General features: G+C 39.1%; 1 protein-coding gene and 1 long non-coding RNA gene across 4 annotated transcripts in view; one reads left to right on the top strand and one right to left on the bottom strand.

Annotated features, from left to right (window-relative positions):
* Positions 1 to 21166, top strand: part of LOC144306627 (uncharacterized) — a 201647-nt gene that overhangs the window by 144890 nt on the left and 35591 nt on the right. The gene's annotated exons all lie outside the window — the stretch shown is intronic.
* On the bottom strand, positions 10286 to 12882 carry LOC144306492 (olfactory receptor 2W1). Its single transcript, XM_077885889.1, has 2 exons — positions 12839 to 12882; positions 10286 to 11329 (listed from the first exon to the last, which is right to left on the bottom strand). The coding sequence occupies exon 2, from the start codon at positions 11307 to 11309 to the stop codon at positions 10368 to 10370; it is 942 nt and encodes a 313-aa protein (XP_077742015.1). The 5' UTR covers positions 11310 to 11329; positions 12839 to 12882; the 3' UTR covers positions 10286 to 10367.

The following is a 21166-nucleotide window of genomic DNA, read 5'->3' as shown; positions in this document are numbered from 1 at the left end:
TCTTTTTAATTCTTCCTTAATTTCCTGGTTGGCCCTTTCATCTTTTAGCAAGATGGTCCTTAACCTCCACATGTTTGAAGCCCTCCCAAACTTCTTGTTGTGATTTAGTTTTAATTTCAAGGCATTATGGTCTGAGAATATGCAGGGGACAATCCCAATCTTTTGGTATCGGTTCATACTTGATTTGTGACTCAGTATGTGGTCTATCCTGGAGAAAGTTCCATGTGCATTTGAGAAGAATGTGTATTCAGTTGAGTTTGGATGCAAAGTTCTGTAGATATCTGTGAAATCCATCTGGTCCAGTGTATCAATTAAAGCTCTCGTTTCTTTGGAGACGTTGTGTTTAGAAGACCTATCGAGTGTAGAAAGCGCTAGATTGAAGTCACCAAGTATAGTGTATTATTATCTAAGTATGTTTTAACTTTGGTTTTTAAATGATTGATATATTTGGCAGCTCCCACATTCGGGGCATATATATTGATGATTGGCATATATATTGAAGACCTCACTGATGGTCTTCTGGGGGAGAGGCCTGTTGTGCTGATTTTCAGATGTTAGCACTTGGGGAAGCTGCTCTGCCCCCTGCTTGGTGCAAGGCTCAGTGAGTGATGTTTATCCTGTTTATCCGGTGAGGCCACTGTGAGGCTCAGTGGGGGTTGTTTATCCTGTGAGGCCCATGAGGAACAACCACAGTGGCAACGGCCTGTTCTGGAGCCCTGGATTCAGCTCGCAGTAACTACAGAGCTTTAGTCTGCAGGGGCCTGGATGCTCCAGGGGCGGCCGCTGATCTGCTCAGCTTGGGGCAGGAGCGTCCTTGCTGTCCTGTGCCCTCCTGACCTCTGCCTATGGCGGGGGGCGGGGATCCTGGGCTGTGTCCCAGGTGCCCTGTGCTCCCGGGCCTGTGCTGTTGGATTCCAGCTCCCATCTGCACAGCCCCCTCCCTGTGGAGATTTCAGGTTGTACTACGAAGCTGTGGTCATCAAGACAGTGTGGTACTGGCACAAAAACAGACACATAGATCAATGGAACAAAATAGAGAATCCAGAAGTGAACCCTCAACTTTATGGTCAACTAATATTTGACAAAGGAGGAAAGACTATCCACTGGAAGAAAGACAGTCTCTTCAATAAATGGTGCTGGGAAAATTGGACATCCACATACAGAAGAATGAAACTAGACCACTCTCTTTCACCATACACAAAGATAAACTCTAAATGGATGAAAAGTCTAAATGTGAGACAAGATTCCATCAAAATCCTAGAGGAGAACACAGGCAACACCTTTTTTGAACTTGGCCACAGTAACTTCCTGCAAGATACATCCACGAAGGCAAAAGAAACAAAAGCAAAAATGAACTATTGGGACTTCATCAAGATAAGAAGCTTTTGCACAGCAAAGGATACAGTCAACAAAACTCAAAGACAACCTACAGAATGGGAGAAGATATTTGCAAATGACATAACAGGTAAAGGGCTAGTATCCAAGATCTATAAAGAACTTAATGTACTCAACACCAAAGAAACAAACAATCCAATCATGAAATGGGCAAAAGACATGAACAGAAATCTCAGAGAGGAAGACATAGACACGGCCAACACACATATGAGCAAATGCTCTGCATCACTGGCCATCAGGGAAATACAAATCAAAACCACAATGAGATACCACCTCACACCAGTGAGAATGGGGAAAATTAACAAGGCAGGAAACCACAAATGTTGGAGAGGATGTGGAGAAAAGGGAACCCTCTTACACTGTTGGTGGGAATGTGAAATGTTGCAGCCACTCTGGAAAACTCTATGGAAATTCCTCAAAGAGTTAAAAATAGACCTTCCCTACTATCCAGCAATTGCACTGCTGGGGATTTACCCCAAAGATGCAGATGCAATGAAATGCCAGGACACCTGCACCCCGTTGTTTCTAGCAGCAATGTCCACAATAGCCAAACTGTGGAAGGAGCCTCGGTGTCCATCGAAAGATGAATGGATAAAGAAGATGTGGTTTATGTATACAATGGAATATTACTCAGCCATTAGAAACGACAAATACCCACCATTTGCTTCAACGTAGATGGAACTGGAGGGTATTATGCTGAGTGAAGTAAGTCAATCGGAGAAGGACAAACAGTGCATGTTGTCATTCATTTGGGGAATATAAATAATAGTGAAAGGGAATATAAGGGAAGGGAGAAGAAGTGTGTGGGAAATATCAGAAAGGGAGACAGAACATAAAGACTCCTAACTCTGGAAATGAACTAGGGGTGGTGGAAGGGGAGGGGGGGGGTGGGAGTAAATGGGTGACGGGTACTGAGGAGGGCACTTGACGATATGAGCACTGGGTGTTTTTCTGTATGTTGGCAAATTGAACACCAATAAAAAATAAATTTATTATAAAAAAATGAGAAATACCCACCATTTGCTTCAACATGGATGGAATTGGAAGATATTATGCTGAGTGAAATAAGTCAATCGGAGAAGGACAAACATTATATGGTCCCATTCATTTGGGGAATATAAATAATAGTGAAAGGGAATATAAGGGAAGGGAGAAGAAATGGGTAGGAAACATCAGATTGGGAGACAGAACATGAAGACTCCTAATTCTGGGAAATGAACTAGGGGTGGTGGAAGGGGAGGAGGGCGGGGGGTGGGGGTGAATGGGTGATGGGCACTGAGGGGGGCACTTGACGGGATGAGCACTGGGTGTTTTCCTGTATGTTGGCAAATGAACACCAATAAAAAATAAATTTATTATTAAAAAGAAATTATTATGAACAGCTATACGCCAATAAATTAGGCAATCTAGAAGAAATGGATGCATTCCTGGAAAGCCACAAACTACCACATCTGGAACAGGAAGAAATAGAAAACGTGAACAGGCCAATAACCAGGAAGGAAATTGAAGCAGTCATCCACAACCTCCCGAGACTCAAAAGTCCAGGGCTAGATGGCTTCCCTGGGGATTTCTATCAAACGTTTAAAGAAGAAACCATACCTATTCTCCTAAAGCTGTTTGGAAAGATAGAAAGTGATGGAGTACTTCCAAATTCGTTCTATGAGGCCAGCATCACCTTAATTCCAAAACCTGACAAAGACCCCACCAAAAAGGAGAATTACAGACCAATATCCCTGATGAACATGGATGCAAAAATTCTCAACAAGATACTAGCCAATAGGATCCAACAGTACATTAAGAAAATTATTCACCATGACCAAGTAGGATTTATCCCCGGGACACAGGGCTGGTTCAACACTCGTAAAACAATCAATGTGATTCATCATATCAGCAAGAGAAAAACCAAGAACCATATGATCCTCTCATTAGATGCAGAGAAAGCATTTGACAAAATACAGCATCCATTCCTGATCAAAACTCTTCAGAGTGTAGGGATAGAGGGAACATGCCTCTTACACCATACACATAGATAAACTCAAAATGGATGGAATATCTAAATGTGAGACAAGATTCCATCAAAATCCTAGAGGATGGGATCCCTGGGTGGCGCAGCGGTTTGGCGCCTGCCTTTGGCCCAGGGCGCAATCCGGGAGACCCTGGATCGAATCCCACGTTGGGCTCCCGGTGCATGGAGCCTGCTTCTCCCTCTGCCTGTGTCTCTGCCTCTCTCTCTCTCTGTGTGACTATCATAAATAAATAAAAATTAAAAAAAAAAAATCCTAGAGGAGAACACATGCAACACCCTTTTGAACTTGGCCACAGTAACTTCTTGCAAGGTACATCCATGAAGGCAAAAGAAACAAAAGCAAAAATGAAGTATTGGGAGAATATGTCTTGGTTTTGGCCTGCTTTTGTTATTTTAATGGGAGTTCTCTGTGCCTCCTGTATTTGGATGTCCTGTATTTGGATATCTGTTTCTTTTCCCAGATTGGGGAAGTTTTCTGCTATTCATTCATTCATTCTTTTTTTTTCATGTTTTTTTTTTTTTTGAGTTCAATTTGCCAACATATAGTATAACACCCAGTGCTCATCCCATCAAGTGCCCACCTCAGTGCCCATCACCCAGTCACCTCATCCCCCCCCCACCTCCCCTTCCACTACTCCTTGGTCATTTCCCAGAGTTAGGAGTCTTTCATGTTTTGTCAGTCTCACTGATTTTTCCCACACTCATTTTCTCTCCTTTCCCCTATGATAGCTTTCACTATTTTTTATATTCCCCATATGAGTGAAACCATTAATGTTTGTCCTTCTCCGATTGACTTACTTCACTCAGCATAATACCCTCCATTTCCATTCACATTGAAGCAAATAGTGGGTATTCATCGTTTCTAATGGCTGAGTAATATTCTGTTGTATATGTTTACCACATCTTATTTATCTATTCATCTGTCAATGGACACGAAGTTTCCTTCCACAGTTTGGCTATTGTGGACATTGCTGCTATAAACATTGGGGTGCAGGTGTCGTGGGTTTTCACTGCATCTGTATCTTTGGGGTAAATCCCCAGTAGTGCTTTTGCTGGGTCATAGGGCAGATCTATTTTTAACTCTTTGAGGAACCTCCACACAGTTTTCCTAAAATAAGTTTTCTGCTCTCTTTAGTCTCTCTGCTTCAGGGTCTCCTATAATATGTATGTTATTACATTTGTTGGAGTCATTGAATCCCCTAAGTTTATTCTCATGATCTTTAATTATTCTTTTTCTCTTTTGTTCAGCTTTATTATTTCCCAGTATCTTGTCTTCCACACCACTGATTCATTCTTCTGCTTCTTCCAGCTTGCTATTCATTTCATCAAACCTGTTTCAAATTTCATTTATTGCATTCTTCATCTTTGATTGATTCTTTTTTTAACTCTTTTATGTTTGTGGTAAAGACCCTTATCTTACCAAAAGGGTCTTTCATTTTTCTCTCAAGCCCAATGTGTTGATTATGATTGTTGCTTTAAATTCTTCATCAGACATGTTATTTGTATCTGTTTCACTTAGAATCTGGTCATGGCCTTATCTTGTTTTTTCATTTTGGTGTACGTTCCTGTGTCTTAGCATTCTTTAAAAGTCTATGCATCTTTATTCCCTTTCACTATTTTTTATATACCCCAAATGAATGAGACCATATAATGTTTGTCCTTCTCTGATTGACTTACTTCACTCAGCATAATACCTTCCAGTTCCATATGTTGGCAAATTGAACACCAATAAAAATAAATTTATAAAAATAATAATAAATAAATAAAATCTTGTGGTAAAAAAAATGTCTATGCATCTTCTCTGTGTTAGAAAAACCAGTTGTCTCTTCCTCCCAAAAGTAACTTCATGAAGAAGAGGTAATGTGACATTGAGAGCCTGTGTCAGATGGTGTTTCCGTATGTGCTGCCTGTGCTTCACTTCTGCACAGGGTGCTCTATCTTTCAGGCCAGTCAGGTGAAAAGGCTCTCCTTGACTGCTATTGCCAGTGTTTGGACCCTGGCCTAATCTGGTGAGTTTTAAGTAGGTATACTTTGGTCTGCTTTTGAGAGAGACCTGACATCAACTCCACCAGAACTAATGCCCTGTGAAAGTCTCTGTTCTGCAGATGTGTTGAGGGTAAAAGTTTTTGCTGATATCCTGGGGGAGGGGACCTGCCATGCTGGGGCTGAGGCATGCTTGACTGAGTAGGGCCATCTCAGTACAGTACAAGGAGTAGGGCTTGGTGAGGCGAGTTAGGTAGCCAGTGGCAGTACTGCCTTGATTCCCATGGATGGTTCTGTGTTTATGCTGAGGGATGGGGGAAGGAAATGGCACTGGCCAGCTCCTTTGTTCCTGGAAAGGCATCTCCCTAAATGCTCTCTCTCAGGGAAGCACCCCTAGAATAGAGAATTATGTCTCCCCTGTGTGTCCCAGATGATTTTCAGATTGTCATTTCTATGCTGTCTGCACCTGGATTGTTTGTCTTCTCTACAGCAGCAGCATACTGCCTGCCCTCTTGACTCTATCCCAGCCACGCCTGATGACCTTTAAAACTCCAGGATTTAGAGATGTGGTGTGCACAAGGGCCTTGGATAGTCTTCTGGGGGAAGTGGCCCACTGGGTCTAGGACTGCAGGCAAGCTTGATTGAGAAGAGGAGTCCTGCCAGAGTGCGAGGGGTCTTGCTTAGTGTAAGCCAGTGGGGCAGCCACTGTCCTGCCTCCCACAGATGGCTCTGTGTTTATGCTGAAGGGTGGGGAAGGAGAATGGCACTGTTCAGCTCCCCTGTTCTTGGAAAGGTGTCTCTCAACTTGCCTGTCAGGGCAGAGTGAATCATGTCCCCACTGTGTGCCCCAGGCATTCTTCAGGACACTTTTATCCATGCCTTCTTCCCCAGGGTTGTTTGCCTGCCTTCTCACCAAGAGCAGCACAGTGCCCTCAGGGCTCTATCCCAACCTTGTCTTTCCACCTTTAAAACTCTAGGCTTTAAGGGCCACAGGTTTCAAGTACTCATGAAAATCAACCCCTCTCATTTTCCAAGCTAAAGGCCTTGGGGAAATGTTCTCCTTGTGTATTTCCCTATGTTCCTCTCTCTCTCTTCTCTTCTGCATGACCAAGCCTCCTTGCTCTCTGCATCCTCATTCTCTGTTTCTTCTCCAGATCACGTCTCCACACTTCCTACCTTTGTCAATGTGGCCTTGCTCTCCCTCTAGTTGTAGAGTTTGTTCTCTCAGTCCTCAGGTCAATATTGGGGGTATTTAGCTGGAAGTGATAGTTATCTAGCTGTGTTCATGGGACCAGAGGAACCTGGGCTCCTCTTACTATGCTGCCGTCTTGGATTCCCCTCTAATACTCATTTTAATCTTTTTAATTTTTTTTAATTTTTATTTATTTGTGATAGTCACAGAGAGAGAGAGAGAGAATGAGGCAGAGACACAGGCAGAGGGAGAAGCAGGCTCCATGCACCGGGAGCCCGATGTGGGATTCGATCCCGGGTCTCCAGGATCGCGCCCTGGGCCAAAGGCAGGCGCCAAACCGCTGCGCCACCCAGGGATCCCTACTCATTTTAATCTTAAGATAACACAGCTTTAGGAATATTAAGTGACACTTTTTTCACTTGGATTTGAGATTCAAATTATAGTCCTCTAGGTCCCAGTCTAATGCATTGTTTTCTACAATAGCCCTTTTATAAGTCTTCGTGAATACTGATGCTATGCTTGAATGTTGATGTGAGACATAGGTCTGAAAAATAAGCTTTCTTGAAAGAGAAAATTAGATTTAATTAATCTTATTATTACTTTTAATTATCACTTACCTTTCAAGTCATATTTTATCCCACAAGTGTGAGGTCAGGCTGTCAGGCTTATAGAACTACTGATTATCTTATGCAAGCTTAATATATTTTAAGGGTTTATTGTAAGTTAATATAATGGTCCTAGTATATATATTTATTTCAGGGAAATAAGAATGAGATTGATTATTTAAAGTATTTGTGTGATTTGCAGCCCTAATGCAGAGGAAATAAGCCAAAGGAAAAAATAATACTAGAGTACATATGAAAGAAACGAATTATAGATATAAATGTTGATATTTTCCTAAGTGCCCATTGCTAGTATAGTTCTGGCATACTTTTTATTGAGGTCTGGAAATGACTTACTATCTCTCTTAACATTATTAATTATAGAGTCTTGTAAAGAGTAAAAGAAGAATCTTTCCAAGTATAAAAGTAATGGGCATGGTGGCTAGACAATGTTCATCAGGACCACAGAACTTATATTTTCTCTGTGGACATTTTTTGTGGGCTTGTGAACTGTTTCTTGAAGGCAACTGTGAAGAAAGTCTTGTGTGGATGAAAGGGCCTTGGTAATATTCTACATTACATTGAATATATTTTATGTGAGGCAGCTTTTTTGTGGTTCAGAGTGGAAAGATAAAAATTATCCAGTGACTCTCCATCTTCACATCTCATGAATTATGAAGTGACACAGGAGACAATATATATCTGATTGGTTAGAATTATTAAATTACTTTTTAAAGAGAGAGGTATTCCATCACAGAAAATATCAAAAGTTATTTCAAAAGTCATCACATTTTCCCATAAAAAAACTGATACTGTGGCATGATAAATGGAAATGAAAAGATTTATTCATTTTATGAAATTCCACTACATAAAAAGTATAAATCTACATTTCTCAAAATTTACATAAATTCTATGATTCTATAGGTAGATCAAAGCCAAATCCTGGGTGACGGGGACTGAGGAGGGCACTTGATGTGATAAGTGCTGGGTGTTATTCTATATGTTGGCAAATTGAACACCAATAAAAAATAAATTTATAAAAAATTTAAAAATTTAAAAATTAAAAAAAAGCCAAATCCTAACTAATGTCAAGCTAGTCATTTTATTTCCATTGAGGTGAAGACAATCATGGAAAAAATGTTTCATGAATGAATAAGTGATGAATAAGACTATCTTATCATGTTTTAAACCCTTTAATTTGTGTCTTCTCACTTCCTTGTATCATGATAAAGAAGAAATAATTTGAATAAGAAAGACTACTCAAAATATCAATAAATAGTTATATAACAAAAAAATAGTTATATAACATCACAAGAGATTTAATGTACAAGGTCATGATTTGTATATTATTATTTAGTATACAAACCATACTGTATATGAATCCAGTTATCCAAGTCTATATTTCTGAAGATCCAAGAATTTGCATATAAAATAGAAAACTAGATCATCAAAAGTTTTTGTGGGCCTTTAGGATGAATTAAATGCATTCAAGTTTATATCCTCTTGTTTACATCCTCTGTGTTATATTACAAACAAAAATAAAAATTCTTAGGAAGTTATTTTCTCTGAAGGTATGCCAATTATTAGAGTCATAATAGAGCTAAATAGGATGGTTGTAGTATTCTTTGCATACATAGAATGTTTATATACAGAAACTATTCTATTAATTGTGTCTATGGTCCAGGGATTAGTTGCTTCAGCAGAAATAAACACAGATTCACACCAATAGTGCAATAGGGTTCCTTTTCCTCCACATCTTTGCCAACACTTGTTACTCTTTCTGTTTTTTATTTTAGCCATTCTGAATGGTATAAAGTGATATTTTTATTGGTATTTTAATTTGCATTTCCCTGATGATTAGTCATCTTGAGAATCTTTTCATATACTTGTTGACCATCTGTATATCTTCTTCATAAAAATGTCTATTCAGATCCTCTGCCCATTTTTATTTTTGTTTTTTAAATGATTTTATTTATTTATTAATGAGAGACATAGAGAGAGAGAAAGAGGCACACAGTCAGAGAGAGAAGCAGGCTCCATGCAGGGAGCCTGATGTGGGACTCGATCCCAGGTCCCCAGGACCACACCCTGGGCTGAAGTTGGCGCTAAACCGCTGAGTCACCTGGGCTGCCCTTCTGCCCATTTTTAAATTGGATTGTTTGTTTATTTTGGTGTTGAGTCATATGATCTTTATATTTTTTGGATATGAACCCCTTATTGGATATATCAATTGCAAATATATTCTGCTGAATTTTTGTCTTGTGGATGGTTTCCTTGTTTTGCAAAACAATTTTACTTTGGTGTAGTCCTAATAGTTTAATTTTTCCTTTGTCAGAGTATATATATATTTAGAAAAATGTATCTATGGCTAATGTCAAAAACTTACTATCCTTATGCTCTGTTGGTAGGATACAAATTGGTGCACCACTGTTGAAAAGACTATAGAGTTTCCTTGAAAAATTAAAAATAGCACTACCATATGATCCAGTAATTCCACTGCTGGGTTACCCAAATAAAACAAATAAAGTAACTAATATGAAAATATTATGCACCTGTATGTTTTTTGCAGCCTTACTTATAATAGTCAAGATATGGAAGCAACCCAAGTGACCACTGATAGATGAATAGATTAAAAAACCATGATGTATATATATAATATATATTATGATTTATAATATATAATATATATATTATATATACACCTATATATATAATATATATATATATAATGAAATATTACTCAGCCAAAGAAGAACAAAATATTGCCATTGAACACAACATGGATAGATCTAGGGGTATAATGCTGAGTGAACTAAGTCAGTCAGGAAAGAGAAATACCATGATTTCACACACTTTGTGGAATTTAGGAAACAAAACAAATGAACAATCCAAAAAAAAAAATCCCTAGACAACAAACTAGTGGTTGCCAGAGGGAAGGTGGGTGGGTTGATGGATGAGATAAAGGGGATTAAGAGTACACTTATCAAAAAAAAGTACACTTATCGTGTTGAACATTGATAAATGTATACAGTTGTTGAATCATTCTATTGTGCACATGAAACTAATGTAACACGTGTGTTAATTACACTCGAATGAAAAAAAGACAATTAGAAAACATATTTCATTGACTTATCCAGGGTAATATTTTTCTGTGATATCTGGTTCCTCTTCAATTTTGTAGATTCATGTCAACTCTCACCAGCTTCCTCAATGCATTCTTCATGTCCTTATTCCGTAGGGTATAAATGAGAGGATTCAGACTTGGAGTGATGATCGTGTAAAAGAGGGTGAGGAACTTGCCCTGGTCTAAGGAGGCACTGTTACCTGGTTGTAGGTACATGTAGATTATAGTTCCATAGAAGATGGACACAACAGTGAGATGAGATCCACAAGTATTCATTGATTTTTTTCGGCCTGCTTTTGACTTTATTCTCAGCACAGCTTTGGCAATGTAGCCATAGGATAGAAGAATAAGGCTGAGGGGTGTAAGGACAAAGACAATGCCTAAAGCAAAAACAGACATTTCAACTGTTGTAGTGTCTATACAAGCTATTTTGACTATAGCTGGCAACTCACACAGGAAATGGTCCAGAAGGTTGTTTCCACATCGAGGCAAATTCAGGGTGAGTGTACACAATGCTACCGAATTGGCCAAACTAATGCTCCAGACTGTGATTATTATCTTGAGACAGAAATGTGGGTTCATGATTATCAAATAATGCAAAGGCTTACAGATAGCTGTGAAGCGATCATAGGACATAACAGCTAGGAGGAGGCATTCGGTGGAACCCAACCACATATAAATATAGAGTTGAATGACACAGCCTATATAGCTAATGGTCTTGTCAGGTCCCCACAAGTTAACCAACATCTGAGGGATGATGCTGGTTGTGAAGCATAGATCCAGGAAAGATAAATTCCTGAGGAAAAAATACATTGGTGTATGGAGACAGGAATCCAGGAGAGATGCAATGATGATGGCTGTGTTACCCACCCATGTAATGAAGTAAAAGACAGTGACAACTCCTGATAGCACCATCTCCAGTTTGGGATAGTCAGAGAAACCAAGTAAAACAAAACCGTGTAGAGAAGTATAATTGTTTTGGTCCATAGTCCACCAATGCTCAAATCCTAGAATGAGAAGAGCAGAAGGAGGTGAAGGAATACGGGGATGAAGACAATGAGGAAGAGGAGCAGAAGGAGCAAGAAGAAGAGAAGGAGAAAGAAGAGGAGAAATCTGTCAATACAGACTATATAATTTAAATACAAAATTTTAAAAAGGATACAATTTATGTTAATAATTTAAAAATAATGGGCAAAAGAATTACAGCCAAGTAATTTGGTATTTGTTGTAGATCTTTTATAGTGATGAGTTTCATAATATATTTTTATCTAAGTGAGTTTGGTGAGTTTACTCTTAAACTCAAGGTCTGAAATTTCTCACATATAAGTTTGGAAGTTTGGAATAGACCTGGTTCTAAAATGATGCGACCCTTTGATTCTCTACAAATCTTCCAGGCTTGATATAGTGAAAAGACTCTTTTACTTGGTCATTAAATTCACCTAAAGAATGTAATTATTTTGCTAATGTCAGAATGAGTAAAAGAGTGTTCCTCTTTTTTCATATCTTCGTGATTAGCACTGTTGACATCCCAGTTTCTTATGTAGAAGATATGACATTTATCCTTATCACCTTTATCTATCTCTCTCATTCCAATACCTAACTTATCACGCAAACTGGTAAATTTGAATGCAAATTATGTTTTAACTATCCTCTCACTTTTAAAGAGCTTCCACAATCTCTACCCAAAATCCAAACCACTCTCTTGCTAGATTTTGGCAACTGTCTTCAATCCTTATGCTGACTTCATTCATTCTTCAAAATTTTTTTCATTGTTTAAAAAATATTGTTAGCTAATATACAGTGTAATATTAGCTTATGTGTAGAATTTAGTGATTTATTATTCCATAAAACACCCAGTGCTCATCACAAGTGAGCTACTTAATCCCCATCACTCATCAATTCATCCTCCTGTCCACCACCCTTCCGGTAACCATCAGTTGTTCTCTCTAGTTAAGAGTCTGTTTCTTGGTTTGCCTCTCTGGTAGTTTTTCCTAATGTTCATTTGTTATTTCTTAAAATCCATATATGAGTGAAATCATATGGCATTTGTTTTTCTATCCCTGAATTACTTTGCTTAGGATAATACTCTCTAGCTCCATCCATGTCATTGCAAATATATACACCACATCTTTATCCATTCATCAGTCAATGGACATTTGGGCTGTTTCCATAATTTAGCTATCATTGATAATGCTGCTATAAACATTGAGGTGCATGTATTCCTTCAAATTAGTATTTTTGTATCCTTCACATAAATACTTAGTAATGCAAAATAGAAAACCCAGAAACAACTCACAACTATAGTGTCAATTAATCTCCAACAAAACAGAAGAGAATATACAATGGGAACAAGGAGTGTCTTCAACAATTGGTTTGGGAAACTGGACAGCATCATGCAAAAGAATGAAACTGGATCACTTTCTTACACCAGACACAAAGTAAATTCAATATGGATCAAAGACCTAAATGTGAGTTAGGAAACCACTAAAATCTTGGAGGAGAACACAGCCATTTACCTCTTTGACATCAGCCATAGCATCTTAGTAGATATATCTCCTGTGGCAAGGGAACAAAAGTAAAAATTAATTATTATGATTCCATCAAAATAAAAAGCTTTTGCATGGTGCAGGAAATGATAATTAGAATTAAAAGGCAACCTATGACACGAGAGAAGATATTTGCAAACGACATATCTGATAAAGGTAATATCCAAAATACATAGAGAACTTATAAAACTCAATACCTAAAACACAAATAATCCAGTAAAAAAGTGGAGAGAAAACATGCATAGACATTTTGCCCTAGACGACATCCAGATGGCTATCAGACACAGGAAAAGATTCTCATCATCACTTATCATTAGAGAAAACCAAAATTACAATTAGATACCTCACAGTGGTCAGTATTTCTAAAATTAACATACAGGAAACAGCAGAAGTTGGCAAGGATTTGGAGAATGGAAAAGCCTCTGACACTGTTAGTGGGAATGCAAACTAGCACAGCCACTCTGGAAAACAGTGTGGAGGCTCCTGAAAAAGTTAAAAATGGAACTACCATATGATTCAGCAATTACGCTAGGCGGTATTTACCCAAAGGATACAGAAACACTAACTTGAAGAGATACATGTATCCTGATATTTATAGCAGGATTATCAACAATAGCCTTATCATTAAAAGAGCCAAATGTCCATCAGTTGATGAATGGATATGGAAAATATGTTTTGTGTGTGTGTTTTTGTGTGTGTGTGCGTACAATGGAATATATATAATGGAATATTATAAATATATAATGCACATTATATGTATAATGGAATATTACTCAGCCATAAAAAGGATTAAGTTTTGCCATTTGCAACAACATGGATGGAGCTAGAGAGTATTATGCTAAGCAAAATAAGTCAGCCAGAGAAAGAGAATACTATATGATTTCACTCATATGTGGAATTTAAGAAACAAAACAAATGAATTCAACAGGGGTGAAGAGGTGGGGTAAAGAGAGGAAAACCAGGAAACTGACTCTTAACTATAAAGAGCAAATTGTTAGTTACTACAGAGGAGGTGGGTGGGATGTGAGAAATGAGTAAAGGGGATTTAGAGTGAACTTGTGAGAACCAAGTGGTGTATGGAAGTTTTGAATATTTAAGTTGAAACTAATATTGCACTATATGTTAACTAACTGAAATTTATTTTTTTATTTTTTTTTTAACTAACTGAAATTTAAATAAAAACTTGAACAATGAAAAAGAACCAATTATAATCATGTACTCTTTCGGTAAAAGTTTTTTTTTTTAACAGCCCCTTATGGCAGTCTGTAAACTTTAAGAAAGTGGGTCTGGTATCCATTGCTCTGCACTCGATCCATGACACCTAAAGCATTTCCCCCAATACCTATCTTTCCATGTATCTGTGTATCTATGTATCCATCTAGCTGTGTACTTGCCTATCATCTCATCTATCCTCTACCTTATCCTCTCTATTTATACGTAATTTTTGAATAAAAGAAAAAAGTCATAGTATGAATAATGGTGAAAAATCACTTAGGGTTTTAGGAATTTTTAAAATAATCTTTTATACATTAAGAGCTTGCACTAGTGTTTTTGAAGTTTCACGGATGGGATGATAAAAGGTTCAGACCAATGGAAAATATCTGTGATTAAATCTATATAGTAACAAGATTTATTAAGTTTGATGAAAAGTAATTTAAGACATTGGTTTCTATTCTAAGGAATAATTATTTTAGCCTTATTCAGTAGGGTGATACACATAGAGTTCCTACAGACATGCATAAGAACATCAGAACTGCCCAAATTTTTAACGATTGAACAGATTGTCAGTAGTCCTCTATAGTTTCCTCTCACTAAGTATAAAATGACAACTTTTTACCACCTGAAGCCAAAGTAACATCCAGAAAGCTCCTATTAAAAATAACTAAGAGGGATCCCTGGGTGGTGCAGCGGTTTGGCGCCTGCCTTTGGCCCAGGGCGCGATCCTGGAGACCCAGGATCGAATCCCACGTCAGGCTCCCGGTGCATGGAGCCTGCTTCTCCCACTGCCTGTGTCTCTGCCTCTCTCTCTCTCTCTGTGTGACTATCATAAATAATAAAATAAAAAAAAATAAATAAAAATAACTAAGAGAAAATACATGATTGAAAAATGACAGTTAAATATCGAACTGGTGAATCTCTCTCTAGTTCTCTCTTTCTCTGTGTAGATATAGTACAAAATGTTATGCTTTTTGATGTTATGCCATTTCAATTATGTTTCTTGGACATTATGAGAAATTACTTCAAACTGGCTGTGATTCAAAAGTAGACTGTGTAGAAGACCAACTACATATACTGGTTAAAATAGTTGTTTTGAGAGAGTCATTTGTTGATTTCCTCAGAGCTAGCTTTTAAAGATTTACAATTTGAGCCTAGATTCTGCCATTGACCAATATGCATAAAAGAAAAGTAAACACTCTGACTATCGAATTACACACTGTCACACACCAGTAGAGGTATGTAATATTTGGGCAGGGGGGCTGAATACATACTTAATATTTATTTATTGACAGACAAATTGATGTGTATAATAGTACCTTCTCATTAAGTCAAATTTCAGTTAAAATTATATGAAAATTCCTTTAAAATTAGTCAGTGTCATGTTGTTAATTACTTAACTATTCCATCATCATTACAGCCTTCAAAGATTAATTCAGGAAGGAAAAATAATCCTTCTTATGGCTATTAAAAGCCTGACATGGGAAGTTTACAAATAATTTTTCATGCACATTATGAGATTTAGAGACAGACCAAAAATATCTGATTCCTTCCCAGCTCCAGTCTCATGAATAAAATATTGTATTTTAGTTCTTCATTTCCAATTTAATCTATATTTACCTCTCATATTTCTGCTGGATCAAAATGTCTGGAATAACAAATCAAGAAACAGGTTCATGTTCTCCTCTCATAATGAAAAGTATATTTAATCTTTCACATTAAAGATAAAAATACTTTCTCTGCAGAGATTTACAATATATATTTATGCCAAGTATTCTAGAAGAAAGCCAGAAGAATCAGTCTAAGTTTTTTTTTCTTTTGCTTCCTACAAGAATTTTCACCAACCCAGGCACACTTTTTTCCAAGAGATATTAAAGATTAACATTACTGTAATCCAGAGAGATTTCCTCTGATATACTGCTTCTTGAGTAGTGAGGAGCCCACAACGTGTGGAAAAGTCAAGTATTTGCATTCAGAAATGTAGCTACTTTTCATCTTCCCAGCAATGCACCAGAGACTTTTCTGTTCCCAAGGAGCTCAAGGAACTGATTCTGGACAGGAATCCTCATTCGTGACCGTTTGACTTCACATAAGTGGATGGAACCTGTCACAGATTCTTACTAGGTGTTCTGACTTTATTTATTTATTTTTGCATATTTTTTAATTCGAGTTCGATTTGCCAACATATAGTTTAACACCCAGTGCTCATCCCGTTCAAGTGCCCCCCTAAGTGCCCATCACCCAGTCACCCCAGCCACCAGCACACCTCCCCTTCCACCACCCCTTGTTCATTTCCAGAGTTACTAGTCTTTCATGTTCTGTCACCCTCACTGATTTTTCCCACTCATATTCTTTCCTTCCCCTATAATCCCTTTCACTATTTTTTATATTCCCTGTATGAGTGAAATCATATACGTCCTTCTCTGATTGACTTACTTCACTCAGCATAATACCCTCCACTTCAATCCATGTCGAAGCAAATGGTGGGTATTCATCCTTTCTAATGGCTGAGTAATATTCCACTGTATACATAAACCACATCTTCTTTATCCATTCATCTTTTGATGGACACCGAGGCTCCTTCCACAGTTTGGCTATTGTGGACATTGCTGCTATGAACAGTGGGGTGCAGCTGTCCCGGCTTTTCACTACATCTCTATCTTTGGGGTAAATACACAGTAGTACAGTTGCTGGGTTGTAGGGTAGCTCTATTTTTAACTCTTTGAGGAAACTCCACACAGTTTTCCAGAGTGGCTGCACCAGTTCACATTCCCACCAACAGTTTAAGAAGGTTCCTTTTCTCCACATCCTTTCCAACATTTGTGGTTTCCTGCCTTGTTAATTTTCCCCATTCTCACTGGTGTGAGGTGGTATCGCATTGTGGTTTTGATTTGTATTTCCCTGATGGCAAGTGATGCAGAGCATTTTCTCATGTGCATGTTGGCAATGTCTATGTCTTCCTTTGTGAGATTTCTCTTCATGTCTTTTGCCCATTTCATGATTGGATTGTTTGTTTCAATCCAATTGAAATTAAGTTGAGTTTAAGAAGTTCTTTATAGATCTTGGAAACTAGCCTTTTATCTGATACGTCATTTGCAAATATCTTCTCCCATTCTGTAGGTTGTCTTTTAGTTTTGTTGACTGTTTCTTTTGCTGTGCAAAACCTTCTTATCTTGATGAAGTCCCAAGAGTTCATTTTTGCTTTTGTTTTCCTTGCCTTCATGGATGTATCTTGCAAGAAGTTACTGTGGCCAAGTTCAAAAAGGGTGTTGCCTGTGTTCTCCTGTAGGATTTTGATGGAATCTTGTCTCACATTAAGATCTTTCATCCATTTTGAGTTTATCTTTGTGTATGATGTAAGAGAATGGTCTATTTTCATTCTTCTGCATGTGGATGTCCAATTTTCCCAGCACCATTTACTGAAGAGACTGTCTTTCTTCCAGTGGATAGTCTTTCCTCCTTTGTCAAATATTAGTTGACCATAAAGTTCAGGGTCCGCTTCTGGGTTCTCTATTCTGTTCCATTGATCTATGTGTCTGTTTTTGTGCCAGTACCACACTGTCTTGATGACCACAGCTTTGTAGTACAACCTGAAATATGGCATTGTGATGCCCCCAGCTAGGGTTTTCTTTTTTAAAATTCCCCTGGCTATTCGGGGTCTTTTCTGATTCCACACAAACTTAAAATAATTTGTTCTAACTCTCTGAAGAAAGTCCATGGTATTTTGATAGGGATTGCATTAAACGTGTAAATTTCCCTGGGTAACATTGACATTTTCACAATATTAATTCTCTCAATCCGTGAGCATGGAATATTTTTCCATGTCTTTCTGTCTTCCTCAATTTCTTTCAGAAGTGTTCTATAGGTTTTAGGGTATAGATCCTTCACCTCTTTAGTTAGGTTTATTCCTAGGTATCTTATGCTTTTGGGTGCAGTTGTAAATGGGATTGACTCCTTAATTTCTCTTTCTTCAGTCTTATTGTTAGTGTATATACATGCCACTGATTTCTGGGCATTGATTTTGTATCCTGCCACACTGCCGAACTGCTGAATGAGTTCTAGCAATCTCAGGGTGGAGTCTTTTGGGTTTTTTATGTAGAGTATCATGTCATCAGCAAAGAGGGAGAGTTTGACTTCTTCTTTGCCAATTTGAATGCCTTTAATGTCTTTTTGTTGTCTGATTGCTGAGGCTAGGACTTCTAGTACTATGTTGAATACCAGTAGTGAGAGTAGACATCACTGTCTTGTTCCTGATCTTAGGGGAAAGGCTCCCAGTGCTTCCCCATTGAGAATGATATTTTGGGCCTTTTCATAGATGGCTTTTAAGATCTAAACCACATGAAATTTTGTGAAAACTGTTCTTCTATGCTATTGTTCAGGCTTCATACCCTGGAGTTCCTGAGCATCGCCATTGGTTCCTGTCCTCTCTCCTGCTCTAAACACCCTTCTTCTCTCCTCTTGTTCCCTCTGTAGTTTTCTTTAACTCTGTAATTTCACTTTGGTCATGCAAACTTAGTTCTAGTCTCACATATTGTTGGTAGCATGCCATCACTGGAGGATCCTATTTCACTTCTCAGTCAGGATTAAGACCTTTAGCTTAGCTCACAGTGTGAATACTCATTTTTGGGTGTATGTGTGCACACATGTGCCTTTGCATATATTTCCAGTTGCATGCTATTTGTTTATTTACATATAAGCTGTTAGCATAAATAAATGAATAAGAATATTTTGTTCTTCCCATAATCATAATGCAATTTATGTTTAATTTTTTCACCCAAAATTGATATTTTAAAGTTATTATTTTTTTATAATAAATTCATTTTTTATTGGTGTTCAATTTGCCAACTTACAGAATAACACCCAGTGCTCATCCTGTCAAGTGCCCCCCTCAGTGCCCGTCACCCATTCACCTCGACCCCCCGCCCTCCTCCCCTTCTACCACCCCTAGTTCGTTTCCCAGAGTTAGCAGTCTTTACGTTCTGTCTCCCTTTCTGATACTTCCCACACACTTCTTCTCCCTTCCCTTATATACCCTTTCACTATTTTTATATTCGCCAAATGAATGAGACCATATGTTTGTCCTTCTCTGATTGACTTATTTCACTCAGCATAATACCCTCCAGTTCCATCCATGTTGAAGCAAATGGTGGGTATTTGTCATTTCTAATGGCTGAGTAATATTCCATTGTATACATAAACCACATCTTCTTTATCCATCATCTTTCAATGGACACTGAGGCTCCTTCCACAGTTTGGCTATGGTGGACATTGCTGCTAGAAACATCGGGGTGGAGTAGGAGGGGCAAGATGGAGGAAGAGTAGGGTCCCCAAATCACCTGTCCCCACCAAATTACCTAGGTAACCTTCAAATTATCCTGAAAATCTACGAATTCGGCCTGAGATTTAAAGAGAGAACAGCAGGAATGCTACAGTGAGAAGAGTTCGAGCTTCTATCAAGGTAGGAAGACGGGTGGGGGGTTGAAATAAAGAACAAAAGGCATCCAAGGGGGAGGGGCCCTGCAAGGAGCCGGGCTGAGGCCGGGGCGAGTGTCCCCAGGACAGGAGAGCCCCGTCCCGGAGAAGCAGGAGCTGCACCAACCTTCCTGGGCGGAAAGGCGCCCGCAGGGAGGTGGAGCAGGACCCAGGAGGGCGGGGATGCCCTCGGGCTCCCGGGGACACTAACAGACACCTGCGCCCCGGGAGAGTGCGCCGAGCTCCCTAAGGGCTGCAGCGGGCACGGCGGGACCCGGAGCAGCTCGGGGGGCTCGGGGGCGGCTCCGCGGAGGGGGCTGCGGGGCAGGAGCGCGAATCCTACAGCGCAGACCGGGAGCACTGGGCGCCGGGACACAACCCAGGATCCGGGTTCGCCCCGGGACAGGCAGAGGCCGGGAGGGCCCAGGACAGCGAGGACGCTTCTGCCCGGAGCTGAGTAGATCAGCGGCCCCGCCCCGGAGCCTCCAGGCCCTGCAGACGGAGTTCCTGCCGGAGCTGAATCCAGGTTTCCAGAGCTGCCGCCGCCACTACGGTTGTTCCTCCTGCGGCCTCACGGGGTAAACAACCCCCACCGAGCCCTGCACCAGGCAGGAGCAGAGCAGCTCCCCCAAGTGCTAACACCTGAAAATCAGCACAACAGGCCCCTCCCCCAGAAAACCAGCTAGACGGACAAGTTCCAGGGGAAGTCAAGGGACTTAAAATATGAAACAGAAGAAGAAACAGAAGGTACTCCCCCGTGGTTTTTTGTTTGTTTGTTTGTTTGTTTGCTTTTTGATTTGTTTGCTTCCCACACCCCGTTTTTCCATTTCTTTCTTTTTCTTTCTCTTTATCTTCTCTTTTTCTTCTTTTTTCTTCCTTTTTTCTTTTTCTCTTTTCTTTCCTTCTATCTCTCCTCTCTTTTTCTCCTTTTCCCAATACAACTTGTTTTTGGCCACTCTGCACTGAGCAAAATGACTAGAAGGAAAACCTCACCTCAAAAGAAAGAATCAGAAACAGTCCTCTCTCCCACAGAGTTACAAAATCTGGATTACAATTCAATGTCAGAAAGCCAATTCAGAAGCACTTATACAGCTACTGGTGGCTCTAGAAAAAAAGCATAAAGGACTCAAGAGACTTCATGACTGCAGAATTTAGATCTAATCAGGCAGAAATTAAAAATCAATTGAATGAGATGCAATCCAAACTAGAAGTCCTAACGACGAGGGTTAACGAGGTGGAAGAACCAGTGAGTGACATAGAAGACAAGTTGATGCCAAAGAGAGAAACTGAGGAAAAAAGAGACAATTAAAAGACCATGAGGATAGATTACGGGAAATAAGTGACAGCCTGAGGAAGAAGAACCTACGTTTAATTGGGGTTTCCGAGGGCACCGAAAGGGACAGAGGGCCAGAATATGTATTTGAACAAATCATAGCTGAAAACTTTCCTAATCTGGGAAGGGAAACAGGCATTCAGATCCAGGAAATAGATTCCCCCCACTAAAATCAATAAAAATCATTCAACACCTCGACATTTAGTAGTTAAGCTTGCAAATTCCAAAGATAAAGAGAAGATCCTTAAAGCAGCAAGAGACAAGAAATCCCTGACTTT

Source organism: Canis aureus, chromosome 37 (assembly GCF_053574225.1).
Source record: "Canis aureus isolate CA01 chromosome 37, VMU_Caureus_v.1.0, whole genome shotgun sequence".
NCBI lineage: Eukaryota > Metazoa > Chordata > Mammalia > Carnivora > Canidae > Canis > Canis aureus.
This window is presented reverse-complemented; position numbering and strand designations above follow the sequence as displayed.